This window comes from Alosa alosa, chromosome 12, assembly GCF_017589495.1.
Source record: "Alosa alosa isolate M-15738 ecotype Scorff River chromosome 12, AALO_Geno_1.1, whole genome shotgun sequence".
In the NCBI taxonomy this organism is placed as follows: Eukaryota; Metazoa; Chordata; class Actinopteri; order Clupeiformes; family Clupeidae; genus Alosa; species Alosa alosa.
In genome coordinates, this window is record NC_063200.1 from 6,088,392 (window position 1) to 6,110,643 (window position 22,252).

The 22,252-nt window shown below is 40.6% G+C and overlaps 1 protein-coding gene and 1 long non-coding RNA gene across 2 annotated transcripts; one reads left to right on the top strand and one right to left on the bottom strand.

Moving 5' to 3' along the window:
* Positions 1 to 237: 237 nt before the first annotated feature.
* Positions 238 to 2,673, bottom strand: LOC125304968. Its single transcript, XR_007195299.1, has 4 exons — positions 2,021 to 2,673; positions 955 to 1,254; positions 723 to 864; positions 238 to 552 (listed from the first exon to the last, which is right to left on the bottom strand). It is a non-coding gene; the product is annotated as an uncharacterized LOC125304968 (long non-coding RNA).
* A 3,891-nt stretch (positions 2,674 to 6,564) lies between these two features.
* glipr2 (GLI pathogenesis-related 2) lies at positions 6,565 to 19,657 on the top strand. The gene is made up of 17 exons (XM_048259293.1): positions 6,565 to 6,629; positions 6,882 to 7,007; positions 10,397 to 10,501; positions 12,091 to 12,300; positions 12,602 to 12,679; positions 12,777 to 12,959; positions 13,271 to 13,348; positions 14,048 to 14,257; positions 15,068 to 15,225; positions 15,587 to 15,635; positions 16,343 to 16,552; positions 17,230 to 17,307; positions 17,399 to 17,581; positions 17,854 to 17,931; positions 18,432 to 18,656; positions 19,033 to 19,110; positions 19,284 to 19,657. The coding sequence occupies exons 3-17, from the start codon at positions 10,495 to 10,497 to the stop codon at positions 19,439 to 19,441; spliced, it is 1,983 nt and encodes a 660-aa protein (XP_048115250.1). The 5' UTR covers positions 6,565 to 6,629; positions 6,882 to 7,007; positions 10,397 to 10,494; the 3' UTR covers positions 19,442 to 19,657.
* Positions 19,658 to 22,252: the final 2,595 nt, after the last annotated feature.

Genomic DNA, 22,252 nt, shown 5'->3' on the forward strand with positions numbered 1-22,252 from the left:
CATGTTTATGATGCTAAACTTTGTTGAAGGCAGACAGGAGAGCACGAGTGACATTTTGTTTTTAATTCACAAAGAAAGAATTGTGTCATGAACATCAAAACACACAAACAAAATTATCCACACTATAAAAAAAGAGGTATTGACCCTGTGATTGAGTATGTATATAGTAAGGTGCTCAATGGCAGTGCAAACAGGTAAGGTAGTGCAAGGATAAGGTCAAAAGACCATCAAAGACATAAGACATGGTAATATTACAAAATATTTGTGAGGAATGGGTTAATGTTGAGCTTGACGTCTCAGAAGCGGCTCTTAAATGATGATGTGCAGCTTTCTTTGACGGCTTTGGGACAGGGGGCACTGTTAGGTGGCAAAGGAGGTTGTGGTTGGGTGAGTGAAGCGGTTGAGTCCTTGAATGTTATGTTTGGGTTGCGTCTGTTTTCTATGACCTTCTCAATTAGTGTCTGGATGAACTTGGTGGTGTGTGGCTTATAGATTTTCTTGACTATCCATTGCTTTGACTTTTTCAGAAGACCTGCTTGACGCGTGGTTCTCCTATAAATGACAAGGATTATAATGATTACACAGATGCCTGAATAAAGATTTGACTAGTAGATGTCTCTCCACAGGAATAGAATGAACTTTTCAGCAAAGTATGCATTTTGAGTTAGCTGTGAATATGCTACTTATGGTTATTTTAGTATTTAGAGTACATGAAAACACACCTGTTGCCGTGGTGGCTTGTTCTCATGCCACAATGTTCTCATTATGTTCCATGATGGTGAGGTAGGCCCTCTCCCTCGTAGGAGAAGGCCTGGCATTTAGGGAGGTACTTCAGGAGAGCTCTGTGAAAGATCTCCAGTGGCCCTGTGTGAAAAGGAGAATATATAGTACTAATTAAACATGTTCAATAGGATATGTTCAAAACATGTGGGTATAAAGGGTGTCAGTTCTTACCAGTATGTTTGAAGAGGGCCATCTTCTGAAGATCTTTCAAAAGCCTTTTATCAAAGACGAGTGACGTCAGGTCCTGATATGCCACCGAGTCCTTCTTCAGCCACATCCTCTTCTTCTGCTCCTCAGCTGTTAGAGGAGCATGGTCACAGTGATGCCGCTTTCCATCCGTGTCAGTCCATCGATGTTCATTGACCACATGGTGTGGAATGCACTTCCACCTGTTTTGTAGTGCCTTTCATCCGTTTCACCAACTTCAATGCTGGCACTGGTATCAAGGCCAGGTGTACTTGGGCATGGTGACTATAAAACAAACAAGAGGTTTCTTTTCAAACTATATTCCACTAATTTAAATCAGACAGTAGTCTTAGATATACTAAAGATAGGATAGGTAGTGGTGAAATGAAATGGTGTAAAATAAGAGGTGGGTAGAGATAAACTAAACAGTCAGGAAAAGTGCTACTGGATTTTTTTTTTTATTTATTTATTTTTTAAATACATAAGACATTCAGAATATATGATAATGGTGAAGATTACTGTTTACAAGTGGTATGGCTACTAGTAGTAGATAGTTCCCTGAGTGCATACACACTATTAGGAAGTGCATTGAATGTATTGAGTGGTGGATAAACTATCAAGAGGTGGATAAACTATTTCTGAAATTCAGTGGTGGATAAACTGCGTTTACTTGCGATTAGCCTCCACTGCAGCCATGATTAGAGATAATATTATTTAGGCTACTTACAAACTGTTCTTGTAAGTTCAATAACGTTAAAAACATTTGAATAATGTCAGACTAACATAGTAAAACATGGTGGATTTACATCGCTAATAGCAAACTTATGCAGCTAACACACAATGGACACGATATTCATAACTGTCTAACGTTACATTGCTAACTTTGCTTCCTCGTTGCTGACGAGTGGAGTTAGCGAGGCAGCAAGCGACCAAAACATACAAGATATTTACTTTATAAACAGCCAAATCATGAGATGTGCTGCTTTACAGCAGACAACTATATCAGTGTGTTTCTCAGTCGAGAAGTAGAGTCGAGTCAGAAAAACCTTACCTCCAGGCAAATGCGTTTAGCGCAGCTAGCACTGCTAGTTCCAGAAGTTCCTGGCTGTTCGTCGACATCATCTGGCAAGGTAAATATCGACGGAATTGCGGTTTTCACAAGCGCGGGTCTCTTCACTCCTTGAAATGTAGACTGCACACCGTCAGATGTTTTAGTGCTTCAATGGCTGTGTCCTCTCCGAACTTCGGGTTATTGATAGCCCGTAGCCACTTTTTGCACAACTCCAACTCTTTGGGTAATCTATGAAAATTTACTCCTGTGTATTTTCCTTGTGCTGGCTGAACATCCCGGTAACATGCAAGTGCACACCATTTCGAAACACAAACCAGGAGTAATTCACTAATGAGTTCGCAAACTAAGTCTTCACTAGAAATTGTTTGAAATGATTGCCAGGTAGCGTAGAGTGGAGCTCAACGCTCGAGCCTTGGTTGACAGATTATGGGCGGAGTTGAACAATTGAGTTCGACAGTGGGAGTGGCCTGCGGAGCTGAGCATTGCAATGCACTATGGGGATTGTTGTCTGCAATCCACAAGCACTAAAAAGTCATTTTCTGCCTTTTCTCGGTCAAGAAGGCACCAAATTAGAAATTTATGCTACTATTCTACTACATATATGACCCACTTTCAATACATATTCATGTCTTCACTGGTGGAATGTCCCTTTAATGTCCTGCATTTAATGTGTCTGACATTTATTTTAGCAGACACTGTATGTCAGCTATATTACAAGGGATATAAGAAGTGCGGCATAGTCCATAGTCTGTGCCGTCCCAGGGCATTAAATATAGTCTGTGCCGTCAGAGCATTAAATATGTGCGGTCACATTTAGGACCGTCACAGGCACCAAGTGCCTGGGGGGGCACCAAAAAATCTAGGTCGTGAAAAATCACCACAATAGGCTACTAGTATTTAAATAACAAATAAAATATGTCTAAAACATGTTAATATGCAAAAGCAATACAAAAGTAATATAGGCCTAAACCAAATTAGTCGAAAAAGGTGAATCTCCTGTGCGGCCCCCCCTCCCCCACCTCCCAGTGGTCTGTTCGATTATTAATCCCAAATTTGGCAGACAGTAGACATGGCCTCGAAAAGACACCAAGAGTCAGGGGCGGAAAAAAGGAAAAAGAAGAGACAGCGGGATGATGCTGCGCGTCACTTGCAGTTAAGACAATGTTTTAAATAAAAAAGAATCTTTAGTTTTGTAGCCCTTGCGTGTTTGCATGTCTGCTTATGCCAGGTAATACTACTACCGTCAATAAACTTTGTAACGTAAGCTCCTACTAGCCATGTTCATGTTCAAGTGTTACGTTGCAAATTATTGATGCTGGCTAGCTAGTTATTTTACGTTGTGGATATGGATATGGATTATGGGTTATTGAATGCAACAGGGGCGTGCAGAGACCTTTGAAGGGGCAGTGGTTCAAATTTTAAAAAAGGGCATATGAAACAAAATTTTCAGAAAATGTGTTAACTTTATTTAAAACTTAATTTTGATTACAACCCAATAGAGAATACATAGGCTACATGCAAATTATATCAAAATAAAACATCTTCCATCACACTGTATCCACAAAATAAAAATATAACATTTGCAAAAAGTGCAGCATGGAATCTTGCATCATGCTACCACAAGTTAAACTCAAGAAATACCTTGTATCCTTCCATCAGACGGTATACAAACTATATTTGCATCTTCTATTCAATCATTTCACACTGTTTTTTTGCATTTAAATTCAAGCATTATGCTATTTTAATGATGATGGTGGGACAGGCTGTTATATGGTTTAGCAATTTGCAAAGTAGTCTAATGTACTGATAACCATTTTATACATTTTCATATTTATTAATTATGTATCAAGAAGAATGGGTGTAAATAGCAGACAGAGCTGTAACACATTTTTCTCATTTCTCTCCTTGGTTCTGAAAATTCAATAGGAGTGCATGTACTGTAGGCCTACTGTAGCCAGGGCACAGACAGATAGGTCTTTTCAGTTTTCATTAGGTTATTGTCTACACAGAGATCATAGGCTATAAGGCTACATCTTATAGCCTGGCGGGCTGTCCTATATCATTGAAATGTATACAGGCTGAGCAAATTAATTTGCCGCCGCTAGGGTGCGTCTAGATTTCTAGGCTATACATCTTATTGATTAAATCCAAAGCTAATTTTATTAGCCTAGAAATCTAGACGCACCCTAGCGGCAGCAAATATGTTATTGCCTAGTCTGGCTTGTCAGGCTATAATTTTAATGTTTATCACAGTGAACTACCACCATTAGCAAGCTGGTGTCTTGCAGATTCACGTGCTGTGCGTGTGGCCACTGAGTGAAATGACGCGTAATGTAGCCTACTGTAAACAGAGAACGACGTGTGGAGTTGGGTTAGTTAAACAACTACAGTAGCCTATGTCGTCGGCTTATGACGATTTAGAAAATGTTTGCCTACTCTGTTTTATGAACTAGGTCTACTAACCTAAGCTACTATAACATAGTAACCTAAACAGAATATGTTACGAACGCCTTCGATTTTCGAAGCTGCCAGGTTATTGAAATGGATGGACCATGACATGGTTAAAACGGCTTTGATAGTCTACTTCATTAAACATGAAACAACTTTAAACATTTTATTCTCTATCTCTAAGCTGAATACTATTGCATGTTCAGAGAGGCTAACTGTCAAGACCTTACCGTGCTCCCAAACGTCTCCTGCAGCACTGTGCCTGCGTGCACCTTCTGAGAGTACACTGAATGTATGACGTCACGGATTGGTGGCCGCAAGGCATTATTTTTGTACATTTCTAATTTCACAAACTATTAATAAGACATTTTAGCGAATATTCACGTTGGAACTAGCGGAAGTATTACAAATTTTAAAAAGTAAAAAACGGGTCTTGTCAAAAGGGCACTTGGACATCAAAGGGGCAAAAGGGCAGGTGCTAGAGCCCCTGTAGCCCCCCCTTCTCTGCACGTGCCTGGAATGCAATTCAACACTGCTGTTTTCTGTTAACGTTAGCAATCGGTGGTTCCTCAGGTTGCTAGCTACCAATGCTATTTCTGATTATGCTTAAACTGGGCTTGCTGTTTCTTTTAGCCATCAGAGATATAGTCAGGAAACGTTAGCCTGGTTTGCTTTGCATTTCAGGACGCTTTTGTTTGTTATCAATTATGATCAAACAATATAATTGTGTAGTGAAAAAGTAACGCTACAAGTGACACTTTCACAACGTAATGAAATGATGAGTGGGAAATGGCTCTTGGTAAGGTGAACGTTGGAAAAACCCTGCATCTGAACGGGATATGATTTTGCCAAATTAGACAGCTTTAGATTAGCCTAGAAATCTAGACGCGCCCCTAGCGGAAGCAAATTACATTACATTTGCTGCCAGGGCTAGCTTTAGATAAGTTTAGTTGTTGTTCTATGCAATCATTTTCAAGAGGTTCATAGGCCAAGGGCGACATCTGTTGGTGAAACTGCAATTAGAAAAAAAAACTAACTGAATTCTGAATTCTAAAATTCTGAATGGTTGTTATTCCTTTGGTGGTGGTGGTGGTGGTGGTGGTTGGTGGGTGGGTGGGTGGGTGGGGGCACCACCAAGCATTTGTGCTTAGGGCACCCAAATGGCTAGCGCCGGCCCTGACCTGATCTGAATGCGATGTCTCGTGCCTTCAGCAGGAGTCTGACCTCACTGTTCATCCATGGCTTCTGATTAGGGGAAGTGGCAATCCGTTTGAGGGTGGTGACACTGTTGATGTTGGAGTTGATCAGAACGGAGGAGGCGTATGAGTCAATGTCCGCATGGGAGTTATTGGGGACCTGAGTGGCAAACACTCTCCAGTCAGTGTTTTCAAAATGCTGCTGAAGTGCCGAGTCAGCATCTGGCCACACTTTGACTGTCCTCTTTGACTTTGACTGTGAGTTTCACACATATTATGAGTGCTGAGTATACTTGGGCAGTAGAAGCAATGACAGGTGATCAGTGTCCTAGGTGGGGGAGGGGAACGGCTTTGTATACCTAAGCAATGTTAGAACAGGCAGAACAGCCTTCAAGTTAGTGTAGTTGAAGTCACCCGCAACAATGTAGGCTGCCTCAGGAGGATGCAGTTTGTTGTTTACTGATAGCAGAATACAGTTCCTTCATGGCAAGTTTAGCGTTAGCATCTGGTGGTATATAGCCTAGGCAGCCTATACAGTACTATGCAGTACAATGCAGTTGCAATTATTTTGTGTCCAAAATACTGCATTTCCTGCATAGGAACTGCAAATATTTCCTCCAAAACTCCAGTTTTGATACTTGAAGTAATGCAGTTATTTTTTTATAAGGGCAACTAGTTGCACCCACACTATTTGCATATTTGGTCAGTATTCTGAGATAACATGCTGAAAAGGGAAGGATTCTGAAACAGGCTTTTGTGCAGGGCTGTGTATTTGGCCAGTGGTATCTATGATGATACAAGATGACAAGATTTCTGGTGATGCACAGAAGAGCTGACGGGGTGAGGTGGAGGAAGTCAATACAACAGCCTATAAGGTGCCTTGAGAGCAGAACGCTCAGAGCAGCTGCAGAGCGGAAGCTCAGAGGAAACAGATCAACCTGCAGGTCAGAACCTGAGTCTTTTACACAATTCTTCTGTTTCTCCCTTAGGACATCAAAACCATGGTATGCTGATGGGTGTGTCATATATAAAAATGATGCATGATTTTCATTTATGTGTCTGTCTTTTTGCATGTTTTGTGTGTGTGTGTGTGTGTGTGTGTGTGTGTGTGTGTGTGTGTGTGTGTGTGTGTGTGTGTGTGTGTGTGCACGCGCGTGTATGTGTCACCTCTTGTTTGACTTCCTATCTAACCACAGGGGGAACCTCGTTTAAGATTCATTGAACAGTGGTTTCAGTTCAGCAACCGTCGGTCCCAGACAGAAGAAAGGAGCAAACAGCAAGACAGAATCACAGGGCAAGTGCAGCAGTGGAAACACATACAGGTACATAACAAACTAACAAACTAATGCCTTCATGAACTTCCTGTCCTCTGTGCTTCATATTCTCTCTCACATTTCATCTTTAGTCATCTTTTATTGTCAGATCAATATGAAATTAATTGTACACTCTACTCAGTACTCTCTCTAATGTCAGTGGCAGAACTGGACACAGTGGTAATGATGGCCAGATTGTGAGTGTGTATTGGCAGGTGCTAACATTTTTGGGCAAAATCATGTGACCGTGTTTGACACCTGACTGCAACCGCATGCTTGAGATTGAGGCAGATTCAGTCACTTCATTTAGAGGTGTCAAGGTCCTTCTCTGAAAAATAATGGCATTTATGATGATATAAGTGATGTTGAAGTTCCTAGATTTCCCTTTGAGCTCCACATCGACTCAGAGATGTGATGAAGTAAAATCATCTCTTCAAGGTGTTGGCATTCAGGACAGCCAAGTTGTTGTTTTGTTGTGCTGTTGCTGTACAAACTGCTATGTGGAAGTGAAATATGAGGATATTGCGTCTGAAACAGGATACGAAAAAACTAGTTTGAGTGTTGCCCAACAGTCTTTGTAATCCAAAATAGTTTTTTTTCCGTGTTCAGGACACTGAGGTTAACAAACAACATGAAGTTAACCCCTTAACTGTACCTCATCATGGTTTCATATGTTTTTCACAGTAAGTGATTAGCTTGATAGCTTGATAGGTTGATGCTGACCTGGCCCTTATCTGGTGTCTTGCTGAGCCTCTTGCTCTCTGGCTGCATCACTGACAGCAGTGGGCATTATTATGCAACAGCTGGTCACACATATTTGGAATATTTCACATATTTCATTTCAACAAATGCAAAAAAAAAAGCAACAATAGCTATGCACCCAGACAGGTGTGGCAAGAGGTGAATGTAATTATACCTTCTCCAACAAGTATTTGGCAGCCGTGGCCCACTGGTTAGCACTCCGGACCTGTAACTGGAGGGTTGCCGGTTCGAGCCCCGACCAGTGGGAACGGCTGAAGTGCCCTTGAGCAAGGCACCTAACCCCTCACTGCTCCCCGAGCGCCGCTATTGTAGCAGGCAGCTCACTGCGCCAGGATTAGTGTGTGCTTCACCTCACTGTGTGTTCACTGTGTGCTAAGTGTGTAATCACTAATTTACTGATTGGGATAAATGCAGAGACCAAATTTCCCCTTACGGGGTCAAAAGAGTATATATACTTACTTATACTTATTTACAAAGATGTCACTGCAAGTAATTGAGGTGAGTTTGTATAGCCAAAATATTATCAGGAAGTGCAGTCTCTGGTCATGTTGACATTTCTAGGTTCTTAACATGTATACACAAGTATGATAGACTTTTCATCGTAGTGTTATTTTATATATTGCGTTCTATGTACAAACTGATTGTTATGTTTGCCAGCATTGTTATTTCATGCAAAATAGAGATCATCCATCTCAAAATAGAGACCACCCATGAAAATCTTATGGTCTTACAATTTAGTGGAGGCGTCTGTATGTCTCAGTGCTGGTCCACTGTAATGAGATCATTAGTGGTCTGGTCAATAAAGGGTTACTTAGCAAACTGCCATCCCCAGACAACAGTGTTCTGCATAATACATTTGATGGTTTAAATCCAAATGAAAGCATGTGAATTCCAGCCTGTTGCTCTGGATCACCACACATTCAATTCTCATATTTTCTATTGAATATGTTTTTGAATTCATGAGTGTTCAGAAAATCATGTGGCGCTGAGCTGTATTTCCATGTGCTGTTGTCTATAAAAATGCATTGAGTACTTCAGTTAGGGCGTACAAGGGTAAAGGAATATATTCACATTCCACATTTAGAAATGTTATGCAGGGAAATTAAGAAAATGTATTATTTCCCATTAACAGTTGGGCACCACCACAGACAGAGACAGTGAAATGTCTGCACTGAGACACACCAACTCAGTGATGAGCTTTTAAATGAAGATCTGTCAGACAGGGGATGAGGGGCCTGCATGGAATAGACAGCCATGACTTCCTGTACAACAAAGTACTCGGAATTGACTGAGAAGTCATGCAAATGTGTGCCTTCATGATGTCCTTGTTTATAAGTGCCCTTGTGTCTTCCGACATGAGAGTATTTCACATTCCTGTTAGGTGTGCAGTGTAAGATTTTATCTTGATTTTACATCCACGTGTCTGTGTTAGATGTGTGTGGGTGTTCATTCCTGATGCTGTCAGTTATAAAACGTTGTTTGGTTTTTCTGCCGTCTTATACAAACACCTTTGTTACCAACATGAGAACGAACAAGGTGGAGCATCCTCTGTTTACACTCTGCCCTGGCTTTTATGGTTTGCATGCAGGAGCATGCTGATGCATACATGTATGTGCACCTTACAGAGGCGGCTCTCATTGTCATTGTGATGGGGACAGATTAGGTGAGGCAAAAAACACTTATCTGTACTCAGCTGGCTCTTTAAACTGTCTGGTTTCACCAGACGCATGCGCACTTCAGTGAAGTGAGAACTAATGGAGATACATGCGTGGCTTGAACAAGTTGGGATTAAAAAAAAAATGGTGTTAATTACCATTGACTGTATAACGTTAATTACCTGTTGAAGGAGGTCTGGATATGTAGCTGCTTTGCTCTGTTGCTTTTGCAGTTTTTGAAGTTAGGAAAGATACAGACAATATCACTGTGCAATATTCCAAATATGAAGGACCAGCTATTGCATAATGCCCACCTCTCTAAAGAATGCATCCAGACAACTGCTAGCCACTCACTCTAGTTTAATTTGAAACGCTTAATTTGTTTAATTTAGACCTCATGATGATTTACAATTAAGTCGTATTTCCACAAGTCAGAATAGAGGGACCTGAAGTGTCGTGCAGGGAAATTCCACAGATGTGATCAGTGGTTGAGTCCTGTACAACACAAACAATAAAATGTCCACATAGAGACACTCAGCCTCCATGATTGGCCTTTAAGTGAATGAAGGCTCATCAGACAGAGGAAGCAGAGTCTGCATGGAATAGACAGCCATGGCTTTCTGCAATAGAATCATTCAAATTAAATTAGTGTAAAGTAAATGTTAAGCTTCATGTTGCCCTTGTATATAAAGTTAAATGTCTTTGTCTACTCAAACATGGGTTAACCTGTAATTGTATGATCGTTATTGTGATTTGAATAATATATATAGTGTGCAGTGCTATGAAATGCACTTGTATTAAAGTAGTAAAGTCTAACATTTGTCTCCTTTTTGTCTTTCATTGGTACATGCAAAATAGTAAATGGTTGTTTTTCAGTTGTCAAGTTGTCAGGTGTCTCCACCTTCCCATACAAATGTTTTTTTCTTGAGATCATGAGTCAGGGTGGAGCATGCTTCTGTTTAAACTCTGCCTTTTCTACAGTGGTTTCCAGTGTTCATGCAGGTTACAGTGTCGTCAACTGAAGTGTGTTTCTGAACGTTTCTCCGCCCTGAAGTGACAAGGCCAGTTAAGCAAGAATAATGGCAGGTCAGTTGTATTTTTTCTCTCATTTCACCACAAAAAAAAGTTTCCACAAGGTGTATACTTAATAATAATGACATTTATCAGTAACACTTTACCTGAAGGCTATACATAAGAATGACATGACACTGTCATAACCCTAACTTGTCATGACAAAAACCGAATGACATAACCCTAATGTTATATCACGGTATGTAGATACCTTCCAGTAAAGTGTAACCCATTTATCTTCATGTCTGTGTTGTTTTCTAAATTGCATAGTAACACAACTAAATGTTGACTTTGTAAATGCCCTGGCAGCTAAAACAGAAACAGGTTGATTTTCAGGGCCAGTTCTTGCCTAGTACATTTGGGTGGGCTGATAGAAATTGTGAGTGGGCAACATGGCGAACACAAAACACAAACACAGAAAAATCGATACTATCTAGCTTGAGTTGCTATAGCCAACAGCCAGGGATAGGCAGTATTTCTGATACATGTATTTCATCATCACCATGAAGGAATTGTGTCAGATTGATTTCACATTCAGAAGAGAAGTTAGGTAAAAAGGTAACTTTTCCAGTAATGCCTTATAAAGAAAAAGGCTTTCCCTCCTATCAGGGAAGACCATCCTACATTTTCCTACACTTACATAAAGTTTACAAGGATGAGTTCTAAACCCATCCCCAGGCATAAAACGTATGAACTGTGGTGAACTGCATCAAGTGATTTCAGTGTGGAAGGGGCTGCATGCAGATACACAATGTCACCATAGTCTAAGCTGACATTATAGTTATAGATAATATATAAAATAAATATTTCAAATTTGATTTGATTTATTTAAACTTGAAAAACCTTTGAGGGCAAAGCCCTCATACAATGATGTCGAGTAAAATATAAAATAGTATGTTTACTATAGTATAGCATAGTATGTAGTATGTTGTCATTGGTATTTTATTTTGTTGAAGAAAATGGCTTCGTATTTTGTATCAAAATACTTTATAGGTGTGCATTTTTGTAGTTTAAAAATACTGCCAAATATTTTTGGTGAAACCAATACTCTACTTTTCTAATAATGCTACATTATCGCACTGAACTGCCCTGCACTATATTTATATTTATACTTAAATCTTTAACCTCAGACTATACCGATATTGCAGTATTCCTTCCCTCTTCCCTCTGTTCATTGTGTACAATATTATTGTACCTCCCCTGTGCATGTTGAGGTGACCATGACCATGGCAACCTTGACTCAGCACCAACTCATCTACATCCAAACTGAGTTTGAGACTGCACACTGCGGAGATGCACAACTGAAAAAATAAAACTTTGACTTCTTGACTTTGTTTGGGTGGGCAAGACACAATGCTTTGGTGCCTAGAGCCAGCCCTGTTGATTTTAATATTTTGCCATGCATATTGGAATACAATTATCTATGAAAGTCTTCACAAACAAAGTGAAAAACCCCCAAAAAACAACAAAAAAAAAAAAAACGCACACACACACACATGCGCATGCACGCACACACACACACACACACACACACACACACACATACACATGTACAGTATGCACACACAGCAGCTCATCACCTCATCTTCCTTTGTATGTAACAGGCAGCGCATTTGAGAGGGAGTTCCTGGAGGCCCATAATACATACCGTCAGCGACATGGAGCCGCTCCTCTGACCTTGAACAAGGACCTGTCCAGGTCAGCTCAGAAGTGGGCTGAGTATCTACTGGCCAGCAAGAAGATGCAGCACAGTCAGGCAGACTACGGGGAGAACCTGTACTACGCTTGGAGCTCTGCACCAAAACAACTCAAAGGTAATCTACACGTGTGGCTGGCAATTCAGTATGACAAAAGCACACATAGAATTACTCTAGGTTTCACATTTTATATTCATTTCATGATAAGACATTGGATGCATTATATTTATTTTCTGAGGCAATAAAAACAGCAACAGAAGGAAAGGTTTAATTGGTCACAAGAATTCATTCATAGAACGCTGAAAAATACCAAAAAAGTATGGATGGATGAGCAGGTGGTTGACTGGTTCACAGGTGGTTGACTTTTGACATGCAGGTGTAAGAAATATTAATCTAAAAGTCAACTGATCTTCTGCAGGGAAAGAGGCAGTGGATAACTGGTACAATGAAATAAAAGATTACAGTTTCAGCAGACCTGGATTTCAGTCCAACACAGGTGAGCACTGCCAGCAGATTGGACTTATACAGCAGGCCACTGATTCTCAACATGTTTGATTCCCTGACTCACGCCTGCCCTCTGGTGTCACTTTTAGGACACTTCACCCAAGTGGTTTGGAAGGGATCTGAAAAGCTGGGAGTGGGCCTTGCCACTGATGGAAAGACGACTTTCGTGGTTGGCCAGTACCTTCCAGCAGGGAACATCAGTAATCCAGGGTACTTTGAGAAAAACGTCTTGCCAGCAGGCTCCTCTGTGGGAAAGCATGCTGACGCTGGTGGTATGTGTCAAAGTCAAGAAACGTGCCTTGATTGAACAGAAGGGTGAACAGATTTGTGCAGCTGCAAGTCTGGTTCAGACAGCTATACCATTTGCAGGATGCATTGCTTACTCATTACAGAGGACAGCTTCTCATCTACAGCACACGTGTCTTTGTGTCTGGTCAGCTTGGCCATGCCTGGGTAGTATCTATAGTCTCTATGACATGCCTTTGGGTCATAAGAGCAACAGAATTTTGAGATGAAATAGAATGCCAGTGAGATGGCTGCAGGTTGGTTGTTAACATGTCTCATTGGTGATTGTGTGTTGCAGCTGCATCTGGAGGGAATGATCGGGGCAGTTTACCCCCGAGGAAATCAGGGAGTGACCACAACTCAAGCAGCCTCACAGGTGAACATTTGGACACTGGCCAAAATGACATCCATTCATTTAATTGATATGCTGTTGCCTTCAAATATAAGTCTTAAGGCAACACAATTTGCAATCTGCATTTTCTTGTGGATAAGACTTTATTGAAAACGATGTGGTGTGGATGGGAAACTTTTGAAAATGCAAAGAAAAAATTGTTTTTCAAAACGTTGCATTCTCGTGTGAACTGAGCCTAACAGGGAGGCTACACCGTGTCCACAACTGAAGCGCTCCCTACTAGTTGCGTAAAAATAGTTTAAGAAGACAAGGTCTAATTTCACATCCGGTGTAGCCAGTTCCATTGATTATAGTGGAAGCTGATTGTTGCAGGGGACGCTACGCGAATGGAACGCTTCAGTTACATGTGTAGCCTCTCTGTAAGTGGCCTTCAGCACCTGGCACCTGTGATGGAGGGTACCCCGGCACCATGTGAATCCAGTATGTTGTCCAGTATGTCATCTTGTCTTACAGTAATTGTAATGACATTTATTTTCATGTCAGTGTTGTTTTATGAATTATGAATTACATACTTGTAAAAAGAAATGTTGACTGTGTTAATGCCCTGGTTGTTAAAAAAAAACAGGTTGATCTTAATCTTTTGTCATATATTAATGTAATGTAATTATCTAATTATCTATTCACTCAAACAAATTATTCTCACACACACACGGTGTCTAACAGGCAGCGGTTTTGAGAAGGAGACCCTTGAGGCCCATAATACATACCGTCAGCGACATGGAGCCGCTCCTCTGACCTTGAACAAGGACCTGTCCAGGTCAGCTAAGAAGTGGGCCGAGTATCTACTGGCCAGCAATAAGATGCAGCACAGTCAGGCAGACTACGGGGAGAACCTGTACTACGCTTGGAGCTCTACACCAAAACAACTCAAAGGTAATCTACACGTGTGGCTGGCAATTCAGTATGACAAAAGCACACATAGAATTACTCTAGGTTTCACATTTGAAAAACAGACCTTTACATGTCCTCAGTTCATAAATAATACACAATAAATAAATAAGACACTGAATGAAATGTATTTTTGAGGCAACAGAAACAGAAAAAAAGGATAGGTTTAATTGGCCACTTGGATCAGTGAGACATGTCAACAAATGAGGACGTTTAAAGAGTGCTTAATTATGCCTCATCTGTCAATTGCAGAGGGAACATTTCAGTTGAGGTGAAAGATAAAGATGGAATCATTCCCTATTCCCTTATTCCTATTAGGTGAAAGACCCACAAACTAGCAAAACCTGTCCGGTGGTCAGAGTGCTGGTGGATAGATGTGAGCTCTCTTTGAGGTGTGGGGGGTTAAAAGTGAAAAGTTCCTAATAAGATATGAAACTATGATAAATGCTGAATGTATTCAAATGGAACACAATGCCTACAAAAGTAAAGCTACAGCAAGTAGGGGAATGGATATGATATGATACAAAATAGAACAATTCAAAACTGGCTTTGAGTGGGTTACTGTTGAAACGGGTGTGTTAATTTATTAAAGAAATATTAACCTAAAAGTCAACTGATCTTCCACAGGAATGAGGCAGTGGATAGCTGGTACAATGAAATAAAAGATTATAGTTTCAGCAGACCTGGATTTCAGTCCAACACAGGTGAGCACATCCAGCAGATTGGACTTATACAGCAGGCCACTGATTCTCAACATGTCCCTGACTCACGCCTGCCCTCTGGTGTCACTTTTAGGACACTTCACCCAAGTGGTTTGGAAGGGATCTGAAAAGCTGGGAGTGGGCCTTGCCACTGATGGAAAGACTACTTTCGTGGTTTGCCAGTACCTTCCAGCAGGGAACATCAGTAATCCAGGGTACTTTGAGAAAAACGTCTTGCCAGCAGGCTCCTCTGTGGGAAAGCATGCTGACACTGGTGGTATGTGTCAAAGTCAAGAAACGTGCCTTGATTGAACAGAAGGGTGAACAGATTTGTGCAGCTGCAAGTCTGGTTCAGACAGCTATACCATTTGCAGGATGCATTGCTTACTCATTACAGAGGACAGCTTCTCATCTACAGCACACGTGTCTTTGTGTCTGGTCAGCTTGGCCATGCCTGGGTAGTATCTATAGTCTCTATGACATGCCTTTGTGTCATAAGAGCAACAGAATTTTGAGATGAAATAGAATGCCAGTGAGATGGCTGCAGGTTGGTTGTTAACATGTCTCATTGGTGATTGTGTGTTGCATGCATCTGGAGGAATGATCGGGGCAGTTTACCCCGAGGAAATCAGGGAGTGACCACAACTCAAGCAGCCTCACAGGTGAACATTTGGACACTGGCCAAAATGACATCCATTCATTTAATTGATATGCTGTTGCCTTCAAATATAAGTCTTAAGGCAACACAATTTGCAATCTGCATTTTCTTGTGGATAAGACTTTATTGAAAACGATGTGGTGTGGATGGGAAACTTTTTGAAAATGCAAAGAAAAAATATTGTTTTCAAAACGTTGCATTCTCGTGTGAACTGAGCCTAACAGGGAGGCTACACCGTGTCCACAACTGAAGCGCTCCCTACTAGTTGCGTAAAAATAGTTTAAGAAGACAAGGTCTAATTTCGCATCCGGTGTAGCCAGTTCCATTGATTATAGTGGAAGCTGATTGTTGCAGGGGACGCTACGCGAATGGAACGCTTCAGTTACATGTGTAGCCTCTCTGTAAGTGGCCTTCAGCACCTGGCACCTGTGATGGAGGGTACCCCCCCCCCGGCACCATGTGAATCCAGTATGTTGTCCAGTATGTCATCTTGTCTTACAGTAATTGTAATGACATTTATTTTCATGTCAGTGTTGTTTTATGAATTATGAATTACATACTTGTAAAAAGAAATGTTGACTGTGTTAATGCCCTGGTTGTTAAAAAAAAACAGGTTGATCTTAATCTTTTGTCATATATTAATGTAATGTAATTATCTAATTATCTATTCACTCAAACAAATTATTCTCACACACACACGGTGTCTAACAGGCAGCGGTTTTGAGAAGGAGACCCTTGAGGCCCATAATACATACCGTCAGCGACATGGAGCCGCTCCTATGACCTTGAACAAGGACCTGTCCAGGTCAGCTAAGAAGTGGGCCGAGTATCTACTGGCCAGCAATAAGATGCAGCACAGTCAGGCAGACTACGGGGAGAACCTGTACTACGCTTGGAGCTCTACACCAAAACAACTCAAAGGTAATCTACACGTGTGGCTGGCAATTCAGTATGACAAAAGCACACATAGAATTACTCTAGGTTTCACATTTGAAAAACAGACCTTTACATGTCCTCAGTTCATAAATAATACACAATAAATAAATAATACACTGAATGAAATGTATTTTTGAGGCAACAGAAACGGAAAAAAAGGATAGGTTTAATTGGCCACTTGGATCAGTGAGACATGTCAACAAATGAGGACGTTTAAAGAGTGCTTAATTATGCCTCATCTGTCAATTGCAGAGGGAACATTTCAGTTGAGGTGAAAGATAAAGATGCAATCATCCCCTATTCCCTTATTCCTATTAGGTGAAAGACCCACAAACTAGCAAAACCTGTCCGGTGGTCAGAGTGCTGGTGGATAGATGTGAGCTCTTTGAGGTGGGGGGTTACTGAAAAGTTATAATGTCCTACAGACTCAATGAAACGAGGGTGTGGGTTTAAATGCCCTGTGAATGTATTCCAAATGGTATACAATGCCTACAAAAGTAAAGCTACAGCAAGTAGGGGATTTTGGATGGATATGATATGATACTGACAAATAGAACAATTCATTGAAACAAAGTAACTGGCTTTGAGTGGGTTACTGTTGAAACGGGTGTTGTTAATTTATTAAAGAAATATTAACCTAAAAGTCAACTGATCTTCCACAGGGAATGAGGCAGTGGATAGCTGGTACAATGAAATAAAAGATTATAGTTTCAGCAGACCTGGATTTCAGTCCAACACAGGTGAGCACATCCAGCAGATTGGACTTATACAGCAGGCCACTGATTCTCAACATGTCCCTGACTCACGCCTGCCCTCTGGTGTCACTTTTAGGACACTTCACCCAAGTGGTTTGGAAGGGATCTGAAAAGCTGGGAGTGGGCCTTGCCACTGATGGAAAGACTACTTTCGTGGTTTGCCAGTACCTTCCAGCAGGGAACATCAGTAATCCAGGGTACTTTGAGAAAAACGTCTTGCCAGCAGGCTCCTCTGTGGGAAAGCATGCTGACGCTGGTGGTATGTGTCAAAGTCAAGAAACGTGCCTTGATTGAACAGAAGGGTGAACAGATTTGTGCAGCTGCAAGTCTGGTTCAGACAGCTATACCATTTGCAGGATGCATTGCTTACTCATTACAGAGGACAGCTTCTCATCTGCAACACACGTGTCTTTGTGTCTGGTCAGCTTGACCATGCCTGGGTAGTATCTATAGTCTCTATGACATGCCTTTGGGTCATAAGAGCAACAGAATTTTGAGATGAAATAGAATGCCAGTGATTGTGTGTTGCAGCTGCATCTGGAGGGAATGATCGGGGCAGTTTACCCTCGAGGAAATCAGGGAGTGACCACAACTCAAGCAGCCTCACAGGTGACAATTTGGACACTGGCATTTTTATTTGGTTCAAGTGTCTACTTCTTGCACATTGTTAAACCAAACACTGATACATGTTGCAAAAACATACAATAATTTATTTAATGTACATGCTGTTGCCTCAGTAGAAATCTTAAAGGAACGCTATCTAGTTCTTTTAACTTAAGATGATTCAAACTCATTTTGATGCCGGACTGACTTACAATCTTGAAGCTCTTGAACTATGTGACATTGTTGTTGATGGATAGGGCTTTAGATGAATTGGGTACCCCTTAAGTGCTAAATGGGAACCCAGTACAAAAACATTTATTTGTGTTATTTAAATGTTTGAAGTGTGAGGTCTGAGTTGACAGGCAGCTGACTTGTGGAGCTTTCACTTTCACAGTTGTTGGTCAAGCAAGCATTGGTCTTGGCCAATCATAACCTCTGTTTTCAGGTATTAGTAACTGTTCTCTCTGTCTCTCTCTCTCTTTCTTTCTCTCTCTCACTTCCTCCAGGTGCAGTTGTGAAGAATTCAGAGTTCAGTCTCTCAGCTGTGGACACGATGAACAGCTACCGTAGACAGCACAGGGCGAAGCCTTTGTCTCTCTGCCCCTCCCTGTCTAAGGAAGCTCAGGAGTGGGCCGACTTCCTGCTGAAATCAAAGATGCTTCGTAACCATGGCAAAGGCCATGGAGAGAGCTTGTGGTACCAATCTGGATCCTCTGTCTCTACCCCGAAAGGTGGGTCAAACTGAATCACAGAATCACATGCTGAAATTCATGTTTCATGATGATAAGTTGATGTTTTTGCAGTATACATTTTGGAATATAGACACAGACTAGGTCTTATAGAGACAAGCCCATAGTCAATCAAGGTAGAATAAGGATGTGCATCTATTAATGTTATATTAATGATGAAAACATAATTCAATGTGTATTCCCATTTGGACGGTTGTCAGTTGTAACAATAGTAATAAATAGAAGCGTCTGTGAATCTGCCATCTGGAGGGGCGGACTTTTGATTAGTTTCTTTTCACCCAAGAATGAGGAGTGCCAATGCAGTATTGAATGACTGCTCTGACATTTACTGATATAATGCATATGTATGCTTATGTAGGCTCGGATGTTGTTAAGTCTTGGTACGAAGAGAGTTCGAAATACAACTTCTCCTCCCCAGGATTCCAAAGAGGGACAGGTAGGCTTCTTTACCCTCATCCACATGTTTCATGTAAATGGATGTGGATAATACATATAGTCCAAAACATATGCTCTTTTGCACTGTGATGTACATGTGGAACTTGTAAAAACGTGACCAATTAAAACATCATGTATCAAATGACTTTCTCCCTTACACATTTCTGCTCTTAGGTAACTTCACACAGATGGTCTGGAAATCCAGTGAGAAAGTTGGGGTTGCCATAGCAACTAATGGGTCTGGTCTGTTCTTCAGCGTGGCCTTTTTTGAGCCTCCAGGGAATGTCAGCAACACAGGCTATTTCCGGGACAATGTGAGCGCCAAGAGTTAAGAGAAGTTGAAGTGAAATGAAGATAGGAGCTGGATTGGTTTGACACAAAATATCCTGTATTAATTCTATTTAAACCAATTTGATCTGTGTGTTATAATTCCTTGGAAATCGTTTTGATGCTTGTTTCTTTTACTTGGCATTCCATGTCAATAAATTTCCCTCACAGAATCAAAAGAGTATCTATACTTAAAGGAACCGTATGTAAGAAATGTATTTCAATTAATCATAAAATGGCCCTGATAAGTCACTAGACATTAAGAAATCATGTTCATTTCAAATTCTTATATCACTGACAACAGTAGTCCGGCCAGGATATTGTCATTTAAAAAGTGAAGTTGCAGCCCTCAACTGATGTTGATGTTGTGTTTTGTCATGTCATGTTGTGCCACCCTCCACCTATCTAGTAATCGCAAAGTCAGTAGTGTTTCGGCATCCGTGTTGGCAACCTCGAGTCGGGGAGGGATACACCACTCTACAGTAATTTGAAAGTGATTGCAGTACCAGTTTTGGCCACAATCTTACATATGGTTCCTTTAAATCAGTGGTCCCCAAACTACGGCCCGCCAACTCATTTTGGGTGGCCCCAAAACATGTCCGTGGTATATAGCATCCATAATTTCCCCTATTCATTCTCTATGGCAAGTCTTAACAGTACACATGTAATTCTCTTTTTGTCCACTGGTGGTTGTTTTGGTGCTGTTTCGCGTTTGCCATCAAAACGGAATGAAATGTAGGCCTACCTGCAAACAATGTAAGAGGCCTATGCTGACTGCATCAGTGCTCAAAGTATTGTAAAAGTTTATCAATTAATTGTTAATAACTAACTAACTTCTATTCAAGTCATATTTCTGGGACTTTCTGGGATACTGATTCTATTTTTTATTCACTCGTTCAAATGTTCATACAAATTCACAAAGTTCTCATCAGGTGAGTGAAAGTGGTCTTGATGTTCAGATGTTTTTGTCAGCACTTCATAAAACTCTCATAGTTTGAGAACTTCAAAATATTTGTAGGATATTGCTTGTTCACAACTTGAGCTGTGTATGCAAAGACACAGAGTTCAGAGTTCACACATTTTGAATAAAATACACTTTTGGTTCTCCCTGCTAATACTTTTGGGAATTCTATTTTTTTATTAGTATTATTTCATTTGAGATACATTTTGCACTGATATGGCATGATTGTAATATAAACACAGCTAACAATGGTATTAAATTGCAGTAGCCTATGATTAAATGTAATGGAATATTCAACTAAGGTAGACTGCTGTTGTTCACAGCACTAAGCTATTTATTTATATGTCACTAAAGTACACACAAGACACTTTCTCAGTTTACAGTAAAGCAACATTGCAACAATTTGCCACTTTTTGAGGAATACTTTCATCTAGTTTTGGTATCATCTTTAATCACTCTGGTCTTTGATTATGATTGGCTGCATGCAAACATTCACGTTGACCCCATTACATTTTATAATAGGCTACTGTGCCACGAATGTGTCTGTGTCTGAATTGCTGTGCTCAGTATAATAGTATTATTTCTTGGCCCAGTGGCCCTTAGCTGCTATAAAATCACTTAGATTTCGCCTCTTGGGGCGTGTTGCTCTGCTCTAGAATATTTGCTTTACATTAACTCATTTGAATGTTACTCAGCAACCGTAGGATGATGTCAGAAAAATGTGCAGTGGTCTCTTATTTTTTCCCAGAGCTGTAATAATAAAAAAAAAAACGAGAAAAAGAGAATGTTTAGACTGAGTATTTCTTATTCCATATGTAGAAGAAATGGACAGTTATTACAATTTAAATTATGCTTGTGAGAGACATTGGAATTATTAAAACATAACGAAAAACAGAAAAAGTATTATACTGTGAACATTAGCTACAAATACCAACAGAACACTGCTGGCTAATTCAAGTCTCAGAAACAGAAGTGGTTGTGTTGTGGTAGAGATATAGGATTGAAGTCAGATAAGAAGGATGATCTTCACTTGACTTCATCTTCTATGGTATGACATATGTATCTGGCAGTGATGGAACATCTCTGTCAAACCAATGAAATAGGATAGTGAGGATGACTGAGCTGCAAAACAAACATAGTTTACCTACTGATGCCATTGAAATTTCATTAGCTATGAGTGAAAATATGGGGTACACATTTTCCCTCCAAAAAACAAAACAAAAAAACAACCAAGTGACTGGCCGGAGAGTGCGGAGAATGTTGCGCATGGGAAAAAATAAATTATTTGAGCCCTTGGGTACCAACACTTGCCGCCTTTTTGTGTTCTGAAGTCAAACTTGCCTTGTGGGTCTCTGATCTCCAGGTATTCTGAGGTCTGGTTGGATGTCAGCTCTGTATTTGAAAAAAAACTGGCCCCTCCTGCCTCAGCCAGGCAGTTAGCTCGCATGACTGGTTATCTGTTTTCAGCAGTGCTGAACACAAGAGGGAAAAATCCCAGGGCTTACATTCTGGATGAAGACAGCAAGAGAGAGAGAAAGAAAGAGATAGGCTCACTTTGTTTCACATCCAAATATTTCATAACAGCTGTGGGTTGGGAACACACTGTATAGACCCAGCTTGTGAATTTTCTTTTCACTACAGTATGCATACAAATCAAATTCTACTTCAAGAATAATAAGCAAGCTTTATACAAGACAGATTAAGACCATAGGAACATGTCAAGCTTAAACTCGAGACTCAACATTCAACCCTGTAAAAGCATTTGGGAAGATAAGGAGCATCAGATGTAGGATGTTGGCTTTCACAGAAGGTCACTCCATTCATGAGACAGGTATATGGAGCAGGGGTGTGTGTT